This window comes from Balaenoptera physalus (assembly GCF_965194825.1).
Source record: "Balaenoptera physalus genome assembly, chromosome: 1".
Classification (NCBI taxonomy): domain Eukaryota; kingdom Metazoa; phylum Chordata; class Mammalia; order Artiodactyla; family Balaenopteridae; genus Balaenoptera; species Balaenoptera physalus.
Window position 1 is genome coordinate 61101066 of NC_138882.1, and position 19808 is coordinate 61120873.

General features: G+C 47.0%; 1 protein-coding gene and 1 long non-coding RNA gene across 2 annotated transcripts in view; one reads left to right on the forward strand and one right to left on the reverse strand.

Moving 5' to 3' along the window:
- The window catches only part of LOC309649590, a 42786-nt gene extending 38006 nt beyond the window's left edge, over window positions 1–4780 (reverse strand). The window contains exon 1 of the long non-coding RNA XR_014257217.1: window positions 3281–4780. This is a non-coding gene — a long non-coding RNA (uncharacterized lncRNA). The remainder of the gene's footprint in view (window positions 1–3280) is intronic.
- Window positions 4781–4916: 136 nt separating this feature from the next.
- On the forward strand, window positions 4917–18515 carry MYOC (myocilin). The gene is made up of 3 exons (XM_082438377.1): window positions 4917–5532; window positions 15600–15725; window positions 17122–18515. The coding sequence occupies exons 1-3, from the start codon at window positions 5022–5024 to the stop codon at window positions 17904–17906; spliced, it is 1422 nt and encodes a 473-aa protein (XP_082294503.1). The 5' UTR covers window positions 4917–5021; the 3' UTR covers window positions 17907–18515.
- Window positions 18516–19808: the final 1293 nt, after the last annotated feature.

Below are 19808 nucleotides of genomic sequence, written 5' to 3' on the forward strand. Positions count from 1 at the left end.
GAGCAGAGAGTAAAACAAAAGACTGTTTATAGACACCTAGAACACTGAGTGTATTCAAACCAGCAAGGTCTGATGGCAGGGACCCTAAATCTTTTTTAAAAGTCCAGTTTTCTTAAGAAATCTCAAGAAACTCTCAAAAGAGAACTAATTTTAATTATTCTAAATAAAAAATAAATACAAATATGTGGCATATAATTAATTTAGACAAGGCTAACAATTTTGTAAAGTCAGGCATACAAGAATACTGTATCCAGCTTCTGATTGGTTAGAAATCATTAGAAATCACTGTCTTCCCAAGCCTAGTTCTTCTACCCTGATCTATCACAGCCCTTGTAACACAGGCCTGATGCTCTTTTTCAAACTGGGCTATTTTTGGTCTTTCGAAAGTGTCTCACTTTTTCTTTCTGTCCTTCCTTTCATATCTCCATATCCCATACCCCAATCCCCTATAGAAATCCTACCCATTAACAGCTGGAAGAAAACCAGCTTAACATGCCATGTAATAAGGCTTCATGGGATGTTCATGGCACTAGTGGTAGAATCTGTAGGATGAAAATTGCCAACAATGTTATTGTGATAATTTAAGTGTGGTTTGACACTATCTAGATGCTAGCATGACATTTGGAGCTCTCAGAACTGCCACGAGGGCTGTCCCTATATACATTCAGGCCTCATAAAAGCCTTCCTCTCCAGGCAGGGACAAGCTCCTGGGCTATACTTTGTAGCTGCAGCTCCTGGGTCCTGCCCTTGTAAGTCTCTCTCTCTCCCAATAGGGAGAGGATGCCCCAGTGCCCAGGACCAACTCCCATCCGGACAGCACCGGACAACCCCTGGACAAGCGCTGGATGGAAGAGAATGTGCAGGGCTCAATGGCTTAAGATCCCACCCCCCCTGGCTTCCTGCTTTGGGTCAAAGGGTGGTGGGAGGCAGCCAGAGAGGAAATAGACATGTTTAATCTGAAAGTGATTCCGCGTGCCTTGTCATTAGACACAAGGTACACTGAAAGAACCCAAGGCAGACCTATAACCAGTCACAACCCGAGGGCCTGAGCAATTGTTAACATGTCATCTCTTTAGGTCCCTTTACAGATGCATCTCCCCTGTGAAGCACCCCCGTTCACGAGGGACACCCACCTCCCCTAGGCTTCTCCAGCACTTAGGTTACTCCACCAGCCTCACCCAGCGTTACAGCCTGAGAGAGTCTTGAGGATGGGGTCCACCTCCTACATATTCCTGTGTGCGCCACAGCCCTTAGCACACAGTAGGTGCTCAATAATGAATCACCTCAATGATGAACCACCCGGGAAACAGAGGAAAGCTGCGGGGTGGAGAATGGTGCCTTGAGCTCCCCGGTTAAGACTGCGTCTCATCAGTCCCTTCCCTGGTCCTCATTTTCATGGTAGTAAGTTACCATTTTAATGGTAAACAAGGAGGTTTTGTAGTAAGCCTCCTTATCCGTAGTGAAATAAAGGCATACATAAAATAATCCCAGTTGAGGCTATGTGTGTGCGTTTGGGGGAGAGGAGTGTGCCCCCAGCAAAGGCTTCCTCTCCAGCTGGGAGAGCCCTGCTGGCGGACCCCAGGGTGGCGCCCAGAGGGTCCTGAGCAGCCCAGAAGATGGGACCATCCATGGCTTTACTCTCATGCCTGAGGGCTCTTTGGTGTTCTATTTCTGCTTGAATTATGTACCCATCCACGAATCCACTGAAAATGTGTTGAGCGCTTATATCTGCCCGACCCTGGGGACAAGATGGTGAGCCAAGTGGTCCCAGCTCTACCCTCACGAAGGTTCCAGTTTCTCGTGGAAGAACTGCAGAAGAAAACCAGGAGCCAACCAGCTTAAACCCCAGGCTAAAAGAACGGAAATAAACACAACCTCGAAAAGAATTATGTAACGGACGCTCCTTAAGCATGCCGCTCCCTTGTGCCCCCTGCTGCCCCCATCTTGCACGGAGGCCCCAGGCCAGCACCTTCCGTGCCTGCTCCGGCCACAAACCTAGCTCTGTGGATGGCCAGACACACGCCTTTCCGGCCTCTGAGCTGGAGACTCCCTGGCTCCAGGCTCCGGAAAGGAAATGCAACTGGAACACACAGTCTAACGGCGAATCTGGAGTGAACAGGGTTTCGTCAGAGGGAAAGGGGTCTCCACGTCCAGGGCTCCAGGAGGTGGAGACTGCGGGGAGTCGGGCGCTGGCGCGGAGAGGGTGGTGAAAGGCAGAAGGGTGAAAAGGGCAGGAGGAAGCCGACCAGATGTTTATTGCTGTTCGCGGGGCTGGAAAGTTTCCTGTGTCTTCTAGTGAGCCCTTTTCTCTGCTTTTAGGAAAATAACTCTATTTCATGAAAGGATGCAGTTTTGTGAAATCAGCTGTGAAACCTCAAGGGTATGCATGGGTTTGTTTCACTGAAGGCCTTAATTTAGTGGGAATATAGGAACCTAGCTCATTTCCTAGAGCGGTGATTCCTTGAATAAGTGACTAGAGTCTTTCATGTGTTCTGGGCAATTAGTGGGCCCTTGGGTGGATTAGGCTTAGGCGAGAAGATGGAAAACCTTGGAATCTGGAGACCTCAGTTTTCTTTCCGGTTCTGCCACTCATTGGCTGTGTGACCTTGGGCAAGTCCCTCTCCTTTCTCATCTGTAAGTGCCCTGGTGGCTCGAGTGTTCCATGAGGACTTTGAGAGGGAGATGGGCAGCAGACAGAGCTCTGGCAGTGAGGTGCAGTAGGGGTCGTGATGGCGGGTCAGGGGAGGAAGGCAGAATGTGAGGGCCTGGTCAGTCCTTATCATATCCGGCTCCAGGGGGAAGACGGGACAGTGAACCACAGTGATAGAGAAAAGGTCAATGAACCCAACAGCCACATTTCTTTCCCTAAGCACAGTGGCATTTGCCAGGAACCATGAAGAACGTTGAGAATGATTGCTTTTGCCTGGCAATCAAAAACTGGGTTGGTCCAAGCAAAAATGCCAGGGATTGTTAAACTCTTCACCCCTGACTGGCACCCACACAGCTCAACAGTGACTGGCCTGCAGCTTAGGGGAGATAAAGCAAAAGAGAGGGATAAAGTGTGGGTGAAAAAAGACAAAAATTCACTAAAGGGCATTGGGAACTGACTGGAAAAGCCCCGGGAAATACAGATTGTGTGCTCCTGGATTATCCGAGGCAGTGCTGTATCACAAAAAGGAAATCAATTCAAGGGAAGTCAGAAAACCTGATTTCTAGTCCTGTGTTCTTCCTTTACAAACAGAGTTATCCTGAGCAAACTGAAGGCAGTAAAATTACTTACATTTCTCTTTATCCAGAACTCTTTTCCTCCATGGAGTCGGCAGCCCAGGAACGATCTTAGTCCTTTTAACAGAAAGAGAACATTCCTAAGAGTAAAGCCAAACAGATTTGAATCGGTTCTTGCTGACTATAAGATATTTTAAAAAATCATTTTGGTAATGTTTATTATCTGATTCAGGAACTGAGAATAGTACCCTTTAGTCAGCAGTAAACAGACACCCACTTGTAAGTGTCTCAAGTGCAAGTCTAACTTTAGAACCAATCAAATAAGAATAGAATCTTTAGAGCAAAATGTATTTTCTCAATCTCGAGCAGAGTCTGCCAGGGCACATCTGAAATATTATATTTACTTCAAAAATACTGAAGATGTTATTGGTATCAGACAACATCAATTGCTTAAATGCAAATGTTATTTTAAAAGTTATCTATGAGGCTGCTGCACACGTTCTGATTTGCGTGGACCTCTTCTTGGCATATTTGCTGGGGTTTTTTTTCCTCTTTAGATTTATTAATATAAAGCAGGGATTATTAACCTAGGGTCCAGAAAGCTCATGAATTTGGATGGAAAAAAATTACATCTTTATTTTTACCACTTTTGAAGTAAAATTTGGGTTTAACACTTCCTTCCGTATGGATCTAGCCATAAATCCAAAGTTGTGTTAGCAGTACCTGTGAGTTTGTCACCACCAATAGAGATCACAGACATTTTACATTTCATTACAGTTGTTGCAATTAGCATGCAATAGTATTTACGGGCAAAACTACTTTGAAATTAGATACCCCCCTGCTAGACCTTGTTTTTAAGACGTTAATAAAAAGGACATGTATATTTCAATTAAAAATTTTTTTTGATAGTAGTATTTCAACATATGTTTTCTTGGCAATCCTATATATCTTATACATTTAAAAACATCTTCCTGAGGAGGCTTCCACAGATTTCATCAGTGAGATCAATGGCATTTGCATGCACGTGCACACACGTGGTGAGAACTGGTCTAGAGGCTAGCACTGACATTGGTGCCTGAGATGCAAGACTAGAATCAGAGCGTCCTCCCAAAGATACACCCACATTTGTTTTAAAGGGAGGGGCGGGGGAAGAATTCTGCTTCCGACTGCTTTTAAAGCATTGCTGCTCCCTTAAGCCTGGCGGCATGCTGCCCTTGTATCCCACCTGGCTGTTATTCATCTCTGTCACTGCTACAGGGACAAAGGGACTGTGTCTTAGGTATGGCTGTATCCCCGTTTTCTAGAACAGTGCCTGACACAGAGCAGGTTCTCAATAAAGTTTGCAGAGTAATGGAAATAGGAACTAGAAATAAATCCTTGTTGAAATTGCCACACGAGTAGTCATGCTGGATGAGGTGGGTATGTGTGAGTGTATGTGGGAAAACAGGGTGGGGATATAGAGACTGTTATGGGGATGTGGGGTGCATAAAGTGGGACATTCTTTTTTAAAAGAAATTCAAAACAGACTTCTGGAAGATCATTTTCTGACTCTTGCTGGCAGTGTGAAAACAGCCCCCCCTTGTGAACAGCCTCACCCAGCCTCACGTGGCCACATCATCCTCCCCCCACGCAGGGCTGCCTCCCCCAGTATATATAAACCTCTGTGCAGCCAGGGCAGGAATCAGCCGGGCCACCCAGCCAGACACCTCTCAGCGCAGGGGAGAGTTCCAGAGGGAGCCTCGTGCAGCCGCTGCTCTGAGGGCTTCTGTGCACCTTGCTGCCACTGCAGGCCCGAGATGCCAGCCGTCCAGCTGCTGCTGCTGGCCTGTCTGGTATGGGGTGTGGGTGCCAGGACAGCCCAGTTCCGGAAGGCCAACGACCGGAGTGGCCGATGCCAGTACACCTTCAGCGTGGCCAGCCCCAATGAGTCTAGCTGCCCCGAGCAGGGCCAGGCCATGTCAGCCATCCAGGACCTGCAGAGGGACAGCAGTGAACAGCGCGCGGCCCTGGAGTCCACCGAAGCCCGGCTCAGCTCCCTGGAGGCCCTCCTCCGCCGCCTGACCTCGGGCCAGGCTGCCGCGCCCTGGGACACCCAGGAGGGGCTGCAGAGGGAGCTGGAGTTAGCCTACAGAGACCTCGTCCGTGACAAGTCAGCTCTGGAGGAGGAGAAGAGACGACTGCAGGCAGAGAACGGGGATCTGGCCAGGAGGTTGGAAAGCAGTAGCAAGGAGGTAGCACGCCTGAGGAGGGGCCAGTGTCCCCCAGCCCGCAGCACCTCTGAGGACGTGCCACCAGGCTCCAAGGAAGGTAACACCGTGGGGTGAAGGTGGCACGGTTCACGGAAACCTGTTACAGGTGGCCAGGCCTGTCCTTCCTGCCCTCTCCTTTCTCCTGGAGACCACGCATCTAGCGTGAGTCAGACAAATTAAGGAGGGCAAAGCAATCACTTTCACATGTTGCTAGTGAGTTAGGTCCCGAGAGTTCTGTTGAGGTTCGTGGTTCTGAGATCTTTTTTTAAAATTTTTAATTTTTTGGCTGCGTTGGGTTTTTGTTGCTGTGTGCGGGTTCTTCTCTAGTTGCGGTGGGCAGGCTTCTCATTGCAGTGGCTTCTCTTGTTGCGGAGCACGGGCTCTAGGTGCGCAGGCTTCAGTAGTTGTGGCACAAGGGCTTCAGTAGTTGTGGCTCGCGGGCTGTAGAGCTCAGGCTGAGTAGTTGTGGCTCGTGGGCTTAGTTGCTCTGCGGCGTGTGGGATCTTCCCGGACCAGGGCTCGAACCCGTGTCCCCTGCATTGGCAGGCGGATTCTTAACCACTGCGCCACCAGGGAAGGCCCGGTTCTGAGTTCTTGTGCCTACCCATGACAGTTTTCACAATCCATAGCAAAATGAGAAATATAAGGACCAGGTGAGATACAAATATATAGGATCAGTAGAAAGTTGCCAACTATCCTTTTTAGAAAACTGTCCTTTTGTGAATCTTTGTTCAGAGATTGTTGACGCTTACCTTTTGTTGTTAAAATGACCTCTGTTTATGAAATGACAATAGATTTATGAAATGATGATAGGTGGTAGGGTTTTTTTTTTTTAAGTGTCCTTCCTTGGCAAAATAAAGAGGCAGCAACCCAGTGTGGGTTCCCTCAATAGGTTGTTTTGGAAATTTTCCTGCTCTTGGTCCAATCTGAGAACCTCTGCTTTTAAGTCACTTTGAAGTGGCTTTTGCTACCTGAGATGTCATTCTGTTCATCCTGGTCCCTGCCAGGTGAGTCCATGAGTGTACACTGGGGGAGGAGGGACACTCTTCCCAGTAGTTGGGAAAACAGTATTTGTGTCACTTTTCGTGAAACTCTGCTCCCAAATATTCACTGTTTAAAAAGTTTTCCAATCATGAGGGAACAAGCAAGCAAATCCAGTTAGGGGACAATTAGTCTGGGCCCTTCAAAGATGTCAACATCAAGAAAGAAAAATAAAGGGAGTTGGGGGTGGGGGCCTTGTTTTCGATTAAAGGAGACTGTAGAGATGTAGTGACCAAAGGCAGTACATGATGCTGGAGTGGCCCCTGCATCCAGGGGAACAAAACTACGAGGGACAGGTTTGGGATCCTTGAGGAAATTTGAATATAGACTGCTTATCAGGTTGTGTTATTGGGTTCGTGTTCAGTTTCTTGGGTGAGATATGGTATTGTGGTTATGAAGAATATCCGTGTTCTAAGGAGATACATGCTCAAGCACTTAGGGATGAGGCATCAGAATGTGCACAGTTTACTTTCAAATGATTTGCAAAGACTGTGAATATATAAAGAGTGAGAGAAAGAAAAATGATACAAATGTGACAAAATATTAGCAGTTGGTGAATCTAAGTGAACGACACGTGGGGGATTTATTGTATTGTTCTGTCAACTTTTCAAAAGCTTTGAAAATCTTCAAAATAAAATGAAGGGAAATTATCTTCTAAAGAGGCTCTCTGCATGAAAGGCAAAATCTGCACAGATGTGAGACCAGAAAACCCAAGGGTCCATGCCTGGGTGTGACCTTGGGCAAGTCGTTTAGTCTCTGCACCTTGGTTTCTCATCCATAACGTGGCAATGAAAATTCCTGTTATGAATAACGATTTTTGTAGGGTTCAAATGAAATGACTCTAAGGTATAAAGGATTTTTTAAAATCCTGTATTGATAGAGGTGGAAGAGATCCAATTCTAAATTTTACAGTGAAGGGAAGTAAGGTCACAAGATGCCAAGGGACCCCAGGTTGAACAGCTGATCAGTGATGGTGCTGAGACTTGTTGAACTTGAGTCTTTGAGCACAAATGAATCATTATTAATAGAAGTGTTATGAGGCATTACGTTTTTCAGACTGTTAACTGAATGAACAAAACCCATGAGAGAGAGACACAGAGAGAGAGAGAGACAGAGAGTGTGTGTGTGTGTGTGTGTGTGTGTGTGTGTGTGTGTGTGAGAGAAAAAATAGAGGAAACATTTTTTTTTATTGTCTTGTGGTCATTTAACAAGTCTTTGGGAATTTATTCAACGTGTTCTCTGATTTTATATATATATATATATTTTAATTTATTTGTTTTATTTATTTATTTTTGGCTGCATTGTATCTTCATTGCAGTGTGCGGGCTTCTCATTGCGGTGGCTTCTCTTGTTGTGGAGCACAGGCTCTAGGCACGCGGGCTTCAGTAGTTGTGGCACGCGGGATCAGTAGTTGTGGCTCATGGGCTCTAGAGCGCAGGCTCAGTAGTTGTGGCACACGGGCTAAGTTGCTCTGCGGCATGTGGGATCTTCCCGGATCAGGGCTTGAACCCGTGTCCCCTGCATTGGAAGGCAGATTCTTAATCACTGTGCCACCAGGGAAGCCCTGATTTTATACTTCTTTTTGTCTTTTCCAGCTACTCTACTTGTGAAATAAAGACAACAGCCCATTATAGTGAACTACAGACTTGGAAGCTCTTTCCTAGCAGTGGGTTTTTCGTGAGCAGGAAATTACATTAGTACAAGAATGTATAGCTGGAAAGGGGGCCTCGAGAGCATCTGATGCCTCTGGCTCATTTGTGCAGGTGTGGAACTTAGGCCCAGAGAGGTTGCTCAGAGGTTCCCGGTCACCAGCCCTGTACTGGCAGAGCCGGGACTAGAATTCAGGCCCCTCCCCCGAGGTTCAGTGGCTCTTCAGGACCCTGACGTGACCTCTGGTTTATAGAACCTAAAGATGAAAGACAGAAAAGTTACATTTAAATGTCAGGGAAAGAACACTTGGAACAAAAGATGTGCTTCACGGTCCTCGATTTGAGAGTAAAGGGGTGTTTGGTGCGGCTGGGATTCAGGTGTGGGTGTACTTTAGGCAGGAGAGGCAATAACTGAGAGATGGAGGGTGTGGGACTGAGGGCTTAGTGAGGCCAAGTTGGCAGAGGAAAGGCCTGAGGAGGTGGACTTTTCCTGACTCCACCTGTAATTCGAATTGTCACCACCATCTTCTTTATTGTGTAACTATTACATAGAAAAAAAATGTCCTTAGAATCACGGAAGTCACTTGTTTATACGTGTATGTGTGTGTGAGTTGAAATAATATATGCATATAAAATGTTGTAGTAATAATTCTGTAGTGAAATGTCTAGAAATCTTTTAAATAATCTTTTAAATCTTTTAAATAAATAGAAAATACAGATTACCAAAAGAGAAACTAGAGTTGCTTATAAGTCACAAGAGAAATTCCACCTTCCCGTTTATTTCTCGCCTGCTTTGGACTCTCAGAGAACAGAACCTGGGATGAGGGCTTGTGTGCAGTGTTTGTATGGGCCACAATCCCAGGGAGGAGAATCGGGGATAGGGGAGAGTGTGACAGGGAAGGAAAGAGAACCAGCATGGGGCAGTGGGGGAGGGCCCTTCTCCAACTGGTCCCCATGGTGGGCAGCAAAGGCTGTACCCCACCAAGACTTCTGAGAAGCTGTGTAGAATGCAACAGAGAAAGGGAGCATTCCTTCCCAGATTCGATACTCTGTTGGCCAAGGATCATCCCATGGGGTATATCACACTTCCCTGATCCACAGATGTGAGCACCAGGCTGGTTCTTGCAGAGGCTGACAGAGCAATGGCTAGAAAAAGGTGGGCAAGATATGCAGGGAGGGGCACCAGAGTTGCTCAACACAAGTGCTGCAGATTTCACTTCCTCACCCATAGGATGGGGAGAATAATCCCCCCAATTAGAAGTAACGCAGGAAAGCATCCAGCACAGTGCCTGGCACAGAGTGACCACCCAGTAAATGGATTACAGCTACGAAGGGCTTCTTTTGCTTGAGCTCCACTGTTGTTTAAAAATGTCATTTATAGGGACTTCCCTGGTGGCACGGTGGTCAAGAATCCATCTGCCGGGCTTCCCTGGTGGCGCAGTGGTTGAGAGTCTGCGTGCCAGTGCAGGGGACACGGGTTCGAGCCCTGGTCTGGGAAGATCCCACATGCCGCGGAGCAACTGGGCCCGTGAGCCACAATTACTGAGCCTGCGCGTCTGGAGCCTGTGCTCCGCAACGAGAGAGGCCGCAATAGTGAGAGGCCCGTGCACCGCGATGAAGAGTGGCCCCCGCTTGCCACAGCTGGAGAAAGCCCTCGCACAGAAACGAAGACCCAACACAGCCATAAATAAAATAAATAAATAAAATTAAAATTTAAAAAAAAAAAAAAGAATCCATCTGCCAATGCAGGAGACAGGGGTTCAATCCCTGGTCTGGGAAGATCCCACATGCTGTGGAGCAACTAAGCCTGTGCGCCACAACTACTGAAGCACGCGTGCTCTAGAGCCTGCACGCCGCAACTACTGGGCCCATGCACTGCAACTACTGAAGCCTGTGCACTCTGGGGCCGACGTGCTGCAACTACTGAGCCCGCGTGCTGTAACTACTGAGCCCGCGTGCTGCAACTACTGAAGCCTGCGCGCCTAGAGCCCGTGCTCCGCAACAAGAGAAGCCACCGCAATGAGAAGCCTGTGCACCGCAATGAAGAGTAGCCCCCGCTCACCACAACTAGAGAAAGCCCGCGCACAGCAACGAAGACCCAGTGCAGCCAAAAAAAAAGAAAAAAGTCATTTATAGATCAAAATGTCGATGTGTACATACCGTTTCTGTAACACGCATTGATTCAGTATATGTTGGAGCAGCACCCAGGACAGTAGTCTGCTAGCTAATCTTCACCTTCTAGAGTATTCATGACAACCTGTGATTATGTTGGCACCCTTCTTTTTCTTCATCCTCTTCATGTATATAATACTGACCTAACTTTTCAGGCAGTGATAGAAAATAACTACAAAAATCATTACAATGTCATTTGCTTATATATCTATATATAAGTATATAAATAGGACAGAGCATGAAGAAAATATTTCCAAAATTTTGTAATAGACATGAACTTCTCAACCGCAGAAGGACTGAATTTTCATAGAAACAAACAAAAGCCCTAAAAATTTTTAGCTGTCTGATACAATACAGTCCTTAATCTTTTCATAACCTCTTTTTGTTTTTCTCCCACGTTCAGAATGAAATTTGAGTGATTTTGAAACATTCCAGAGAAATTTTAGTTTTGTTACATTTTTACTGAGGATCATTTCATTTATAGTTTGAGCTAAGAATTCTGAGGCTCAGAGAAATTGAGTAATTGCCCAAAGTCACACAGCTGGTACATGGCAGGACTGAATTAGGAAACTATGACTTCTGGCGCAGCCAGGCCCCTTCACGCAACGGCTTCCCTGCCTTTGGGCTCTGCATCCTCTCCCACAGGCTTTGCTTCTCACGCCAGGCGACTCTACTCTGGGAATCTGACCGTTGCCAGGTGTTCCTGGCCGACACAGCCAAGCAGCACCCAGCAGATTTGCAATCCAACCATCCCACCTGCCAACTGAGAACTGGCCTTAGAGTCATTCGGAAGCCATTCCCTGACCTTATGTTTTATTGTGGTTCTTGTTTACTCCAAAGAAAGCACATGAGGTGTGGTTCTTGCAAAGGGTTTGGGGGTTAGGGGGCCAGGGAGAAAGACCCCCTGGTTAGAGCCCTGAGGACCTTGGTGGGACCAGGAAAGGAACTGGGCACCAGCCAGGCACGTGTAGGGGAGGAAGAGCTGACGGGAAGACGTCTCTCTGGGTAAACCGCCTGGGAGCTGTGTGTGCATGAGCCACCCACTGGAATCTGAGTCAGCTCCAGGAGTGGGTCACCCCCTAAAGTGCCGAGCAGTGTAGAGCCTCTGGTAGCAGTCTCAGTTCAAGCAGGAGACAGATACCACATAGCAGGTTAAGTCAGGGATGTTCAATATAAAGAATTAACTGATGAAAGAGCAACTATGAGATAAAATAAGCCCCACATGGCACCCTAGGGCTGAGGGAGGGTACAGAGGAAGGACAAACTTGGAATGGGTTCCGACATCATTGAGAAAGGTGGGGTTGAGCCCATCAGAGAGCAGAGACGCTGGCCGGTTAGCCCAGGCTGGAGGTGGAATGGACACCTCCTGAGTCTGGGAAAGGCTGCAGGAGCCCTGTAGAGCTAGCGTAGGGGCTTGCAGAGGTCTGCAGAGCACGGGGGTCCCCATGCAAGGACTCTGGGTGCGGTGTTGAGAGGGTCGTGGAAACGTTATGGCCAGGCTGAGGCTGCGAGTTCACAGAAGAACCACGTCCTTGGCAAGTGCCTGAGGCAGAGCTCCACCAGATGTCCTCACACTGCTGCTGCCAGCCCAGCCCCTGCGGGACACTGCAGGAGACTGGCACCCCCCACTCTGTCCCTCTAGCGCCCTCTACTGAGAAAGCCTAACATCATACTCACTTTAAAGGAGAAATGTCTCTTTTTTTGAGAGAGCATCTATGGAAGGGTGCATTCAGCACTGACGGGCAGTACATTTATAACTGACCCACATCCCCACCACAGGGTGGAAAGGTTCACAACTGCCATGACCGTGGCACACGTGGGTTCAAGTCCTAGTCCCATCACTTACCAGCTGTGTGACCTCGGGCAAGTAACTTAACCTCTCTGAGCCTCGGTTTCCTCTTCTGCAAAATGAAGATCATAACGTTGCCTCTTAGGACTGTTATGTGGAATAGAGGTAATGATAGCAAAAGCCTAGCACAGGACCTGGCTCATAGGAGGCACTTAGTAAGTGGTGGCAATAGTTAAATTAGGGGCAGACTGCAGTTCTAAAGCTTTATTCTATTTCTCTAAAACTTGTGAAGGCACCAGATCACATAAATAATTTATATAAAACTGCTTTGAAATGTAGAAAGAGCCATAAATACCTGTTAATCATCTCTTTCCACAAAGAAGCTGTTTTTCAGTATTTCAGTGCCAGTACTTTAGATGTCTTCAATGAAGTTACCTGGGAAAATGCCTGTTTGGGTTTGTTTCCCCCTCACTTTTTTTTTTATTCCCTGTGGCTAAAGAGGGCATTTTCCTTTCTTTCTTCTTTTTTCTTTTGGCTGCACCATGTGGCTTGCGGGGATCTTAGTTCCCCGACCAGGGATCAAACCTGGGCCCCCTGCATTGCAAGTGCAGAGTCTTAACCACTGGACCACCAGGGAATTCCCGAGAGGGCATTTCCACACCAGCATGTGGCATCTTAGTTCCCTGAAACTAACTAAGGAAAGGTACAAAGGAAAGGAAAACAACTCACCTCAGGGAACTCGTTCAGTGACATGACTTTGAGAAACGGCCACATTGCATGAGCCTCTGCTCAGTGTCAGAGGTTGGGTAGGCAAGGCGGGGGTGGGTGGGGTTGGCTTCTGACAGCCAGGAGTCAGGGCCCTCTCCTTGTGTTTTAGGCCTAAGAGACAAGTCAAGTGGTTGGGAGAGGCAGACAGAGGGCAGAGACCTGGGCTTCAGGAGGCAGGGACGGTTGAAGACAGCTCTGTCAGCCCCTCGTAAAGGAAGGGGCTTCCTCACACTTACCTATTCCTGGCAGCACAGAAGAACAGGGGACCTTGGGCACCCCGTTCCTCTCCCACGCTGCCCATGCAGGTCCCGGACTGGTCTGGTCTAGGGAATCTACCTCTGACCTAGTAGATCGGCCTCTGCCTTGGGTACCCTCCTAGGTCAAGACAACCTTTAGAGGGAAGAACAGAGGAGTTTCCTCATCTCCACAGCCCTTCAGACAGGGAGAAGGAGATTCAAGTCACCAAATTAACTTCCCAGGACTTTCCAGCAACCATTTGGATGGTCCAACCGATCCTGGTTCCCAAAGTAGCCTGGAATGAACCCATGTTACTTCCTGGCCAACAGGACTTTGCCAGATTATCCATTCCTAAAGGGAACCATGGACCAACTGTAACTTATTCGCCTTTTTTTCTCCGCATCTAGTCTTACACTTAATAGGTGCTCCAGAGGGGCTGGCTGACAGGATGGATAAACAGCTTCCCAAGGCTGCGGACACTGAAGACCTTCCACATCCCTAGGGGTACTCCCAGTTACCCCTGGAGTTTGGAGTGCATATCTAGGATGACCTCAGTTGGCTACACGTTTTGGCTTAGAGTTCATAACTGGTCACCCGGCCCAGTCTAGACTGAGGAACGTCCCAGGGTGTGAGCACGCACCCCCTCCAGGGCAGTCACACTCTCCTGGAGGCCAGCTGAACAGCTGCATGAAAGGCAGGGGTGGAGACTACTGTGGGATAGGGAGCGGAGGTGGAGGAGGTACACCTGAAGGCCACCCCCCAGCACCCTGGCCCAGCCCAAGCCTTAGGGCTTCTTAGCTGGATGCTTTCTCTACCTCCTTACAGGGAGAAGCCTTTTCTAGTACTGTAGTTCATCTAAGCTGAATACCAGCAACTATAAGAGGGTACCTTGATTCCAGACATGTGAAAATGTGAAAGAATGTGTGGCTTAAGATTGATGAAATGTGGCACATCCAGGAGGGTTAAGAGTTCCATTGCCTGAGAGGTAAATTTAGAAGAGTTAAGCTAACAAGTGATGAAAGACAGAGAATGTCTTCCTAACTTTCTGGGCTGTGTGGGACCCCAGCCTCAGGCATTGCCCTGACTGCCCTCCCTGCTATTCTGCTGGGCTGGGGGCCAGGTCAGACTGCCTGAGACATTCAGCAAGAGAAAAGGGCAATGTTTTAAGCATATCTTTTTATTCTGATGCTTTGACACCTGGGTCTTGCTGATAACAGGAGGGACTGCCCCTCTGAGGGTTAGCCAATTCTTAAAGATAGTAAATGACTCACCTGTAAGCACACCTTTCATACGCAAATGAACCAATTCGGAGCCTACACCCCACCCCCTCCTCCATCGGGGTCTCACACTCAGGGCCACTATTCCCCTGCCCTGATCAATGGGGGCCAGGTACCAGACAACTAGGGACAGCTCCTACCCTTCAGAGCCTGCAGAAATTATTCAAAGTAGCCAATCCTAAACCTGCTTACCCTGCCTCACTCATTCCTTCCCCTGGAAATCAAAATAAAGCTCTCACCCATGTTCCCCCTCCCTCCTGATGAACCCTGGTGCTTCACCGTGTGGCCCTCTATGAGGTGGTGTCCCCCCTCCTCTAGGGATCAGTGAGTATAACGAGCTATCTTTTTAATGGCCATTGTCTCCTGATCTGTTGGCCTCACCATACCTGAACCATAATCCAACCTGCCTTTTAAAACAGCTGCTCCTGTGGCTGTGCTTTTTCCTTGTATTCAAGGGCTGCTGTATGCCATAATCCTAAGTCAAAGTAGCAATGTGCGATACACTGTGATGACTTAACGTCTAACCAATGTCATCTGCACCTCTTCCCTTCTCCTTGGCTCAAACTGTCCCCCAAATTCCTGTAGGAATCCTGCACACTCTCTTCCTTGTCTAAAATGGTCTTGGAAAGGGATCTGACAGAATATTTCAGCTGAGCATGTTAAAGCTTAATATGTTACTTCTTATGGGAACATTTGCATTATGACAGGAGAAAAACACACCTAAGTCAGGCAGAGAATTGTTAATTGTTGAATTTCTGGCATCCCAGAAAATGCTAAGAATTTTCTCAATATCCCTGCATCACACCTCACCTACTCATAAATCAGACCTTCTAGTGGGAATTATTTTAATTTCGTACAAGCTTACTTTATTTTGAATACTCTTTTCTGTGCTAGGCACATTGCTATGCAATTTATTATTTGTGAGCTTTTTATTATGGAATTTTGCAAGCATTCACAAAAGTAGAGAGAATAATACAAACCCTAACATATCCATCACCCAGCTCCAACAGTTGTCAGCTCAGCCCAGTCTTGTTTCATTGTCCCTCCCCCTCCCTGAACCCCATTTATTATCTTAAAACAAATCTCAAACACCCTCATATCTTTGGAAGCCTATTTAAATCCCATTCTCAACGTAGTCTATCCTTAGGCCTTTTTCCTCACAGTACAGTTTTGCCTCTTTCTTTTACTATAGTTTCTAAATGGAATTTGGAGAACGTGGACTTTCAGGAATTGAAGTCAGAGTTAACTGAGGTTCCTGCTTCCCGAATCTTGAAGGAGAGTCCATCTGGTCATCCCAGGAGTGAAGAGGGAGGCACTGGTATGGAGTTAAATTTCTCCTCTTCTGTACCAAGGTGGTCTTTATCTGTGTCTAGCTCTGCATTCAGAGCTGCTCAGCCCACTATGGGGGAGGGGGGGTGGACAAATAACCTCCCTGGGAGCAGAGGCAGGAAAGGGGAAGAGGAACAGAACCCCCTTTCTGCTCCCTTTCCAGGGCACACTGGCAGGAAGTCGGCCTTTCCCTAGCAAAGCTCTGTATCTTATCACCTACACTTGGGAAGGGGACGGGGAGGCACCGAGGGAAGATGAGAGATGTGTTTGTTTCACCCACTTGGTTGTCATATAGAATTGATTGCACCTGAAAAACAACACTTTTTCAGTAGATCCTTCATATCTTTATCTTGGGGCCAGACAGACACCATGGACCATCCCAGCATAGTGTCTGTTACTAAAGGTATCTTTTCTGAATTTTGGGTATTTAGGAAAAGTACAGTTGACCCTCTGAAAGGTGTTCCCTGAAAGCCTGACTTTAAGACAAAGACTGTGTCTTTCAGAGACAGTGACTCTCCATGTTGTTGACACTTATTGCTAGTACAGAAGGGCATGCATGAGGATGGAGAGTTTTGAGATATTCAAAATATGATTCTCTGACATATGGGCAACAAAGCGTTTCCACTTTCTGTAAGGAAATTGAGATGCCCATTAAAATACAGAGGTTTACTGTGATTCAATCAAATTTAAGTTTTTAACCAACTCTTCACTTAAAAAATCATATTCAGATTTTATTATATTAAAACGATGGCTGCAGTATGTGGTCCATTGGGGAAGGGCTTGAAAAACTTGTTTTATAGAGATTATTATAATGACTTGATTATTGTCTCATTTTTTATAATAATGAAATAAATCAGACATGAAAGTCATAAAGAGTAATGCAATGAACATCACGAGACGATGCCCAGCTTAAGTCAAATATTACAAATACAGTGTGAAGCCACCTGTGCAGCCTTCATCTTTACAACCGATACCGAGTAGAAGTATTTATTGAAAAAAATCCACGTATAAGTGGACCCATACTGTTCAAAACCATGTTGTTCAAGGGTCAACTGTACTTTGATATCACATAGTGATCACAGAATATTTTCTGGGCGTTTACTCTATACCGAGCACTTAACATGTATAATCACATTTAAAACTTACCACAGCTCTACTACCCAAAACACTACTCTTATCTCCCCTTACAAATCAGAAAACTGAATCTCTTAGAGAGCAAAGTAACTTATTGAAAGTCACAATAAGTGACAACATAAGGTGATGCGTGGCAAAGCCCGGTTTAAACCCAGACGGTCTGTCTCTGGGGTTCTCACTTCTACCGGCTCTGCCATGATTCCACATTGTGGAAAGATGGTGGCTACATGGTGTTTGTTTTAATTCACCAGGATGTGGAGAACTCATTTGGGTAGGAGAACCTGTCACTCTGAGAACAGCTGAAACACTCACGGGCAAGTACGGCGTGTGGATGAGAGACCCCAAGGCCGCCTACCCCTATACCCAGGAGACCACGTGGAGAATCGACACAGTGGGCACAGACGTCCGCCAGGTTTTTGAGTATGACCTCATCAGCCAATTCCTGCGGGGCTACCCTTCCAAGGTGCATGTGCTGCCCAGGCCTCTGGAAAGCACAGGCGCCGTGGTGTACCAGGGCAGCCTCTACTTCCAGGGCGAGGAGTCCAGAACGGTGATCAGATACGAGCTGCGCACCGAGACGCTGAAGGCTGAGAAGGAAATCCCTGGAGCCGGCTACCACGGGCAGTTCCCCTATTCCTGGGGTGGCTACACAGACATCGACCTGGCAGTAGATGAGACAGGCCTCTGGGTCATCTACAGCACTGAGGCGGCCAAAGGCGCCATTGTCCTCTCCAAGCTGAACCCAGAGAATCTGGAGCTGGAACAAACCTGGGAGACTAACATCCGTAAGCAGTCGGTCGCCAACGCCTTCATCATCTGCAGCACCTTGTATACCATCAGCAGCTATTCACTGCCTGATGCTACCGTCAACTTCGCATACGACACCGGCACCGGTAGCAGCAAGGCCCTGACGGTCCCGTTCAAGAACCGCTACAAATACAGCAGCATGATCGACTACAACCCCCTGGAGAAGAAGCTCTTTGCCTGGGACAACTTCAACATGGTCACCTATGACATCAAGCTCTCCCAGATGTGAAAAGCCGCCAAGCGCTAGCAGAAAAGTCAGAAGGAAATGATGTTCAGGGTTCCTGAGGGGAAAGCCAGCCAGCCAGCCCATGCCTGTGCAGCTTTTCTGGCTTTCCAAGCTTGCATTAACCCAGAAGAATGTGCATGGTCACCATGTCCAACTGGGCGGGGATAACAGGCTGGGGGTTTAGATGGTTCCACGTTATAATAGATATTCTTTTCTTCCGTCAGCTTTTAAAGGGATATTTAACCAAAATAGTTTAAGTTTTCTGGTGATTTGAGGCAAAAGCTATAATGCGTAGTAGTTGCTTCATGAAAACCACAAAGCTTTTAATAAATGGCCCTCAATGGCTAAATAACATATGTTTGGAGAATAGTTTGGTAAAAGCATGTTTCCCCACGTGGAACCTGTTCCATGCATCGCCTGCTCTTGCATGTTGCCTGGTTACCATGAGCTATAATAACAAGCAGCACTCCTAAAGGCGGAGGAACAGCTATTGTGGCAGCGCTGAACATATATAAAATGTGTTTACTATAGTTGGCTTCTAATGCTTCAGGTGGGATCCAGTTGGATATTACAGCAACTTTGCCCCGTGAAATAAAATAATCTTACACAATACTCTCCTTGAACTTTGTGGGATACTTTGCTGAAGAGAAGAGAACAGATTCCAACCATCAGATAATTCCTTTGGGTTGGGAGGTATGATTATAGGCTGCTAAAGTTTTGTGTGTGTGTGTGTGTGTGTGTGTGTGTAACTGAGAGGATTATGCCTGGTTTTGAGGTGTTGCCCACGATGACAGCAGGCAAGCAGTGGAATCCATACCTTCCTACGCCCATCTCCTGGTGATTTTAGTCCTTCTGGAACAATCTTTTCATCTTTTCTCCAACTTACCCTCTCTCACCCTAGCTCTATTTTGGTTCTTATTTGCTGTCACAAGTATGAATTTCATAAGCCATAACCTCAGGTAAGCAGACCTAAGGAATTTAATTACCTCTTTACCTAAATTTAAATACCTCTTTAAAGGTCTAGCTCCAAAGACAGTCACATTCTAAGGTACTGGGGGTTAGGACTTTAACATATGAAGTGGCGGGGAGACAGTTCAGCCCATAACTGGGTATTACCACTCTACTCCACTGGTAGCAAATTCTTAAAAACTAGAAAACCCAGAAGTCAGCGTGCATGAAGTCATTCACCCTTCTAAGGACATGTAGCTGCCAGGTGTTGAATGAAAAGTGGAAGATGAGGAGACACTTTTGGGTGGTGAGATGAGTGGTCACAGCACACACATAGGTAAGGCCAACCCTGCTTGCACAGCCCTGCCCACGTTTCCTTTTCTTTCCCTCCGCCAGCTACTGCTTCTGGCTTCAGGATGGAAGAAGAGGGTGACGGAAGGAGGAACAGAAGGGAGAAGGAAACTCTTCACTTAGCTTCCAGGACATTAAACTCCTCCTCCATTATGGATTTCTCCTTCTTGGTTTTTATTTGTTGGTTCTGCTGGTTCTTCCTTTTAGTCTGTATTAGTCAGGGTTCTCCAGAGAAATAGAACCAATAGGAGATATATAAGTATAAATACAGATTCAGATATAAAAAGAGATTTATTTTGAGGAATTGGCTCATGCAATTGTGGAGAAGTCCCACTGTCTGCCACCTGCAAGCTGGAGACCCAGGAAAGCTGGTCCAAGTTCAAAGGGCTGAAAACTAGGGGAGCCAATGGTATAAATCTCAGAGCAGGGTAGAAGACCCATGTCCCAGTTCAAACAGGCCAGCAGGGAGCAAAATGGGTGAACTCCTCCTTCCTCCACCTTTTTGTTCTTTTCAGGCCCTAAATGGATTGTATGATGCCCACCCCTACTGCGGAGGGTGACCTACTTTACTGAGTCCACCAATTCAAATGCTAACCTCATCCAGAC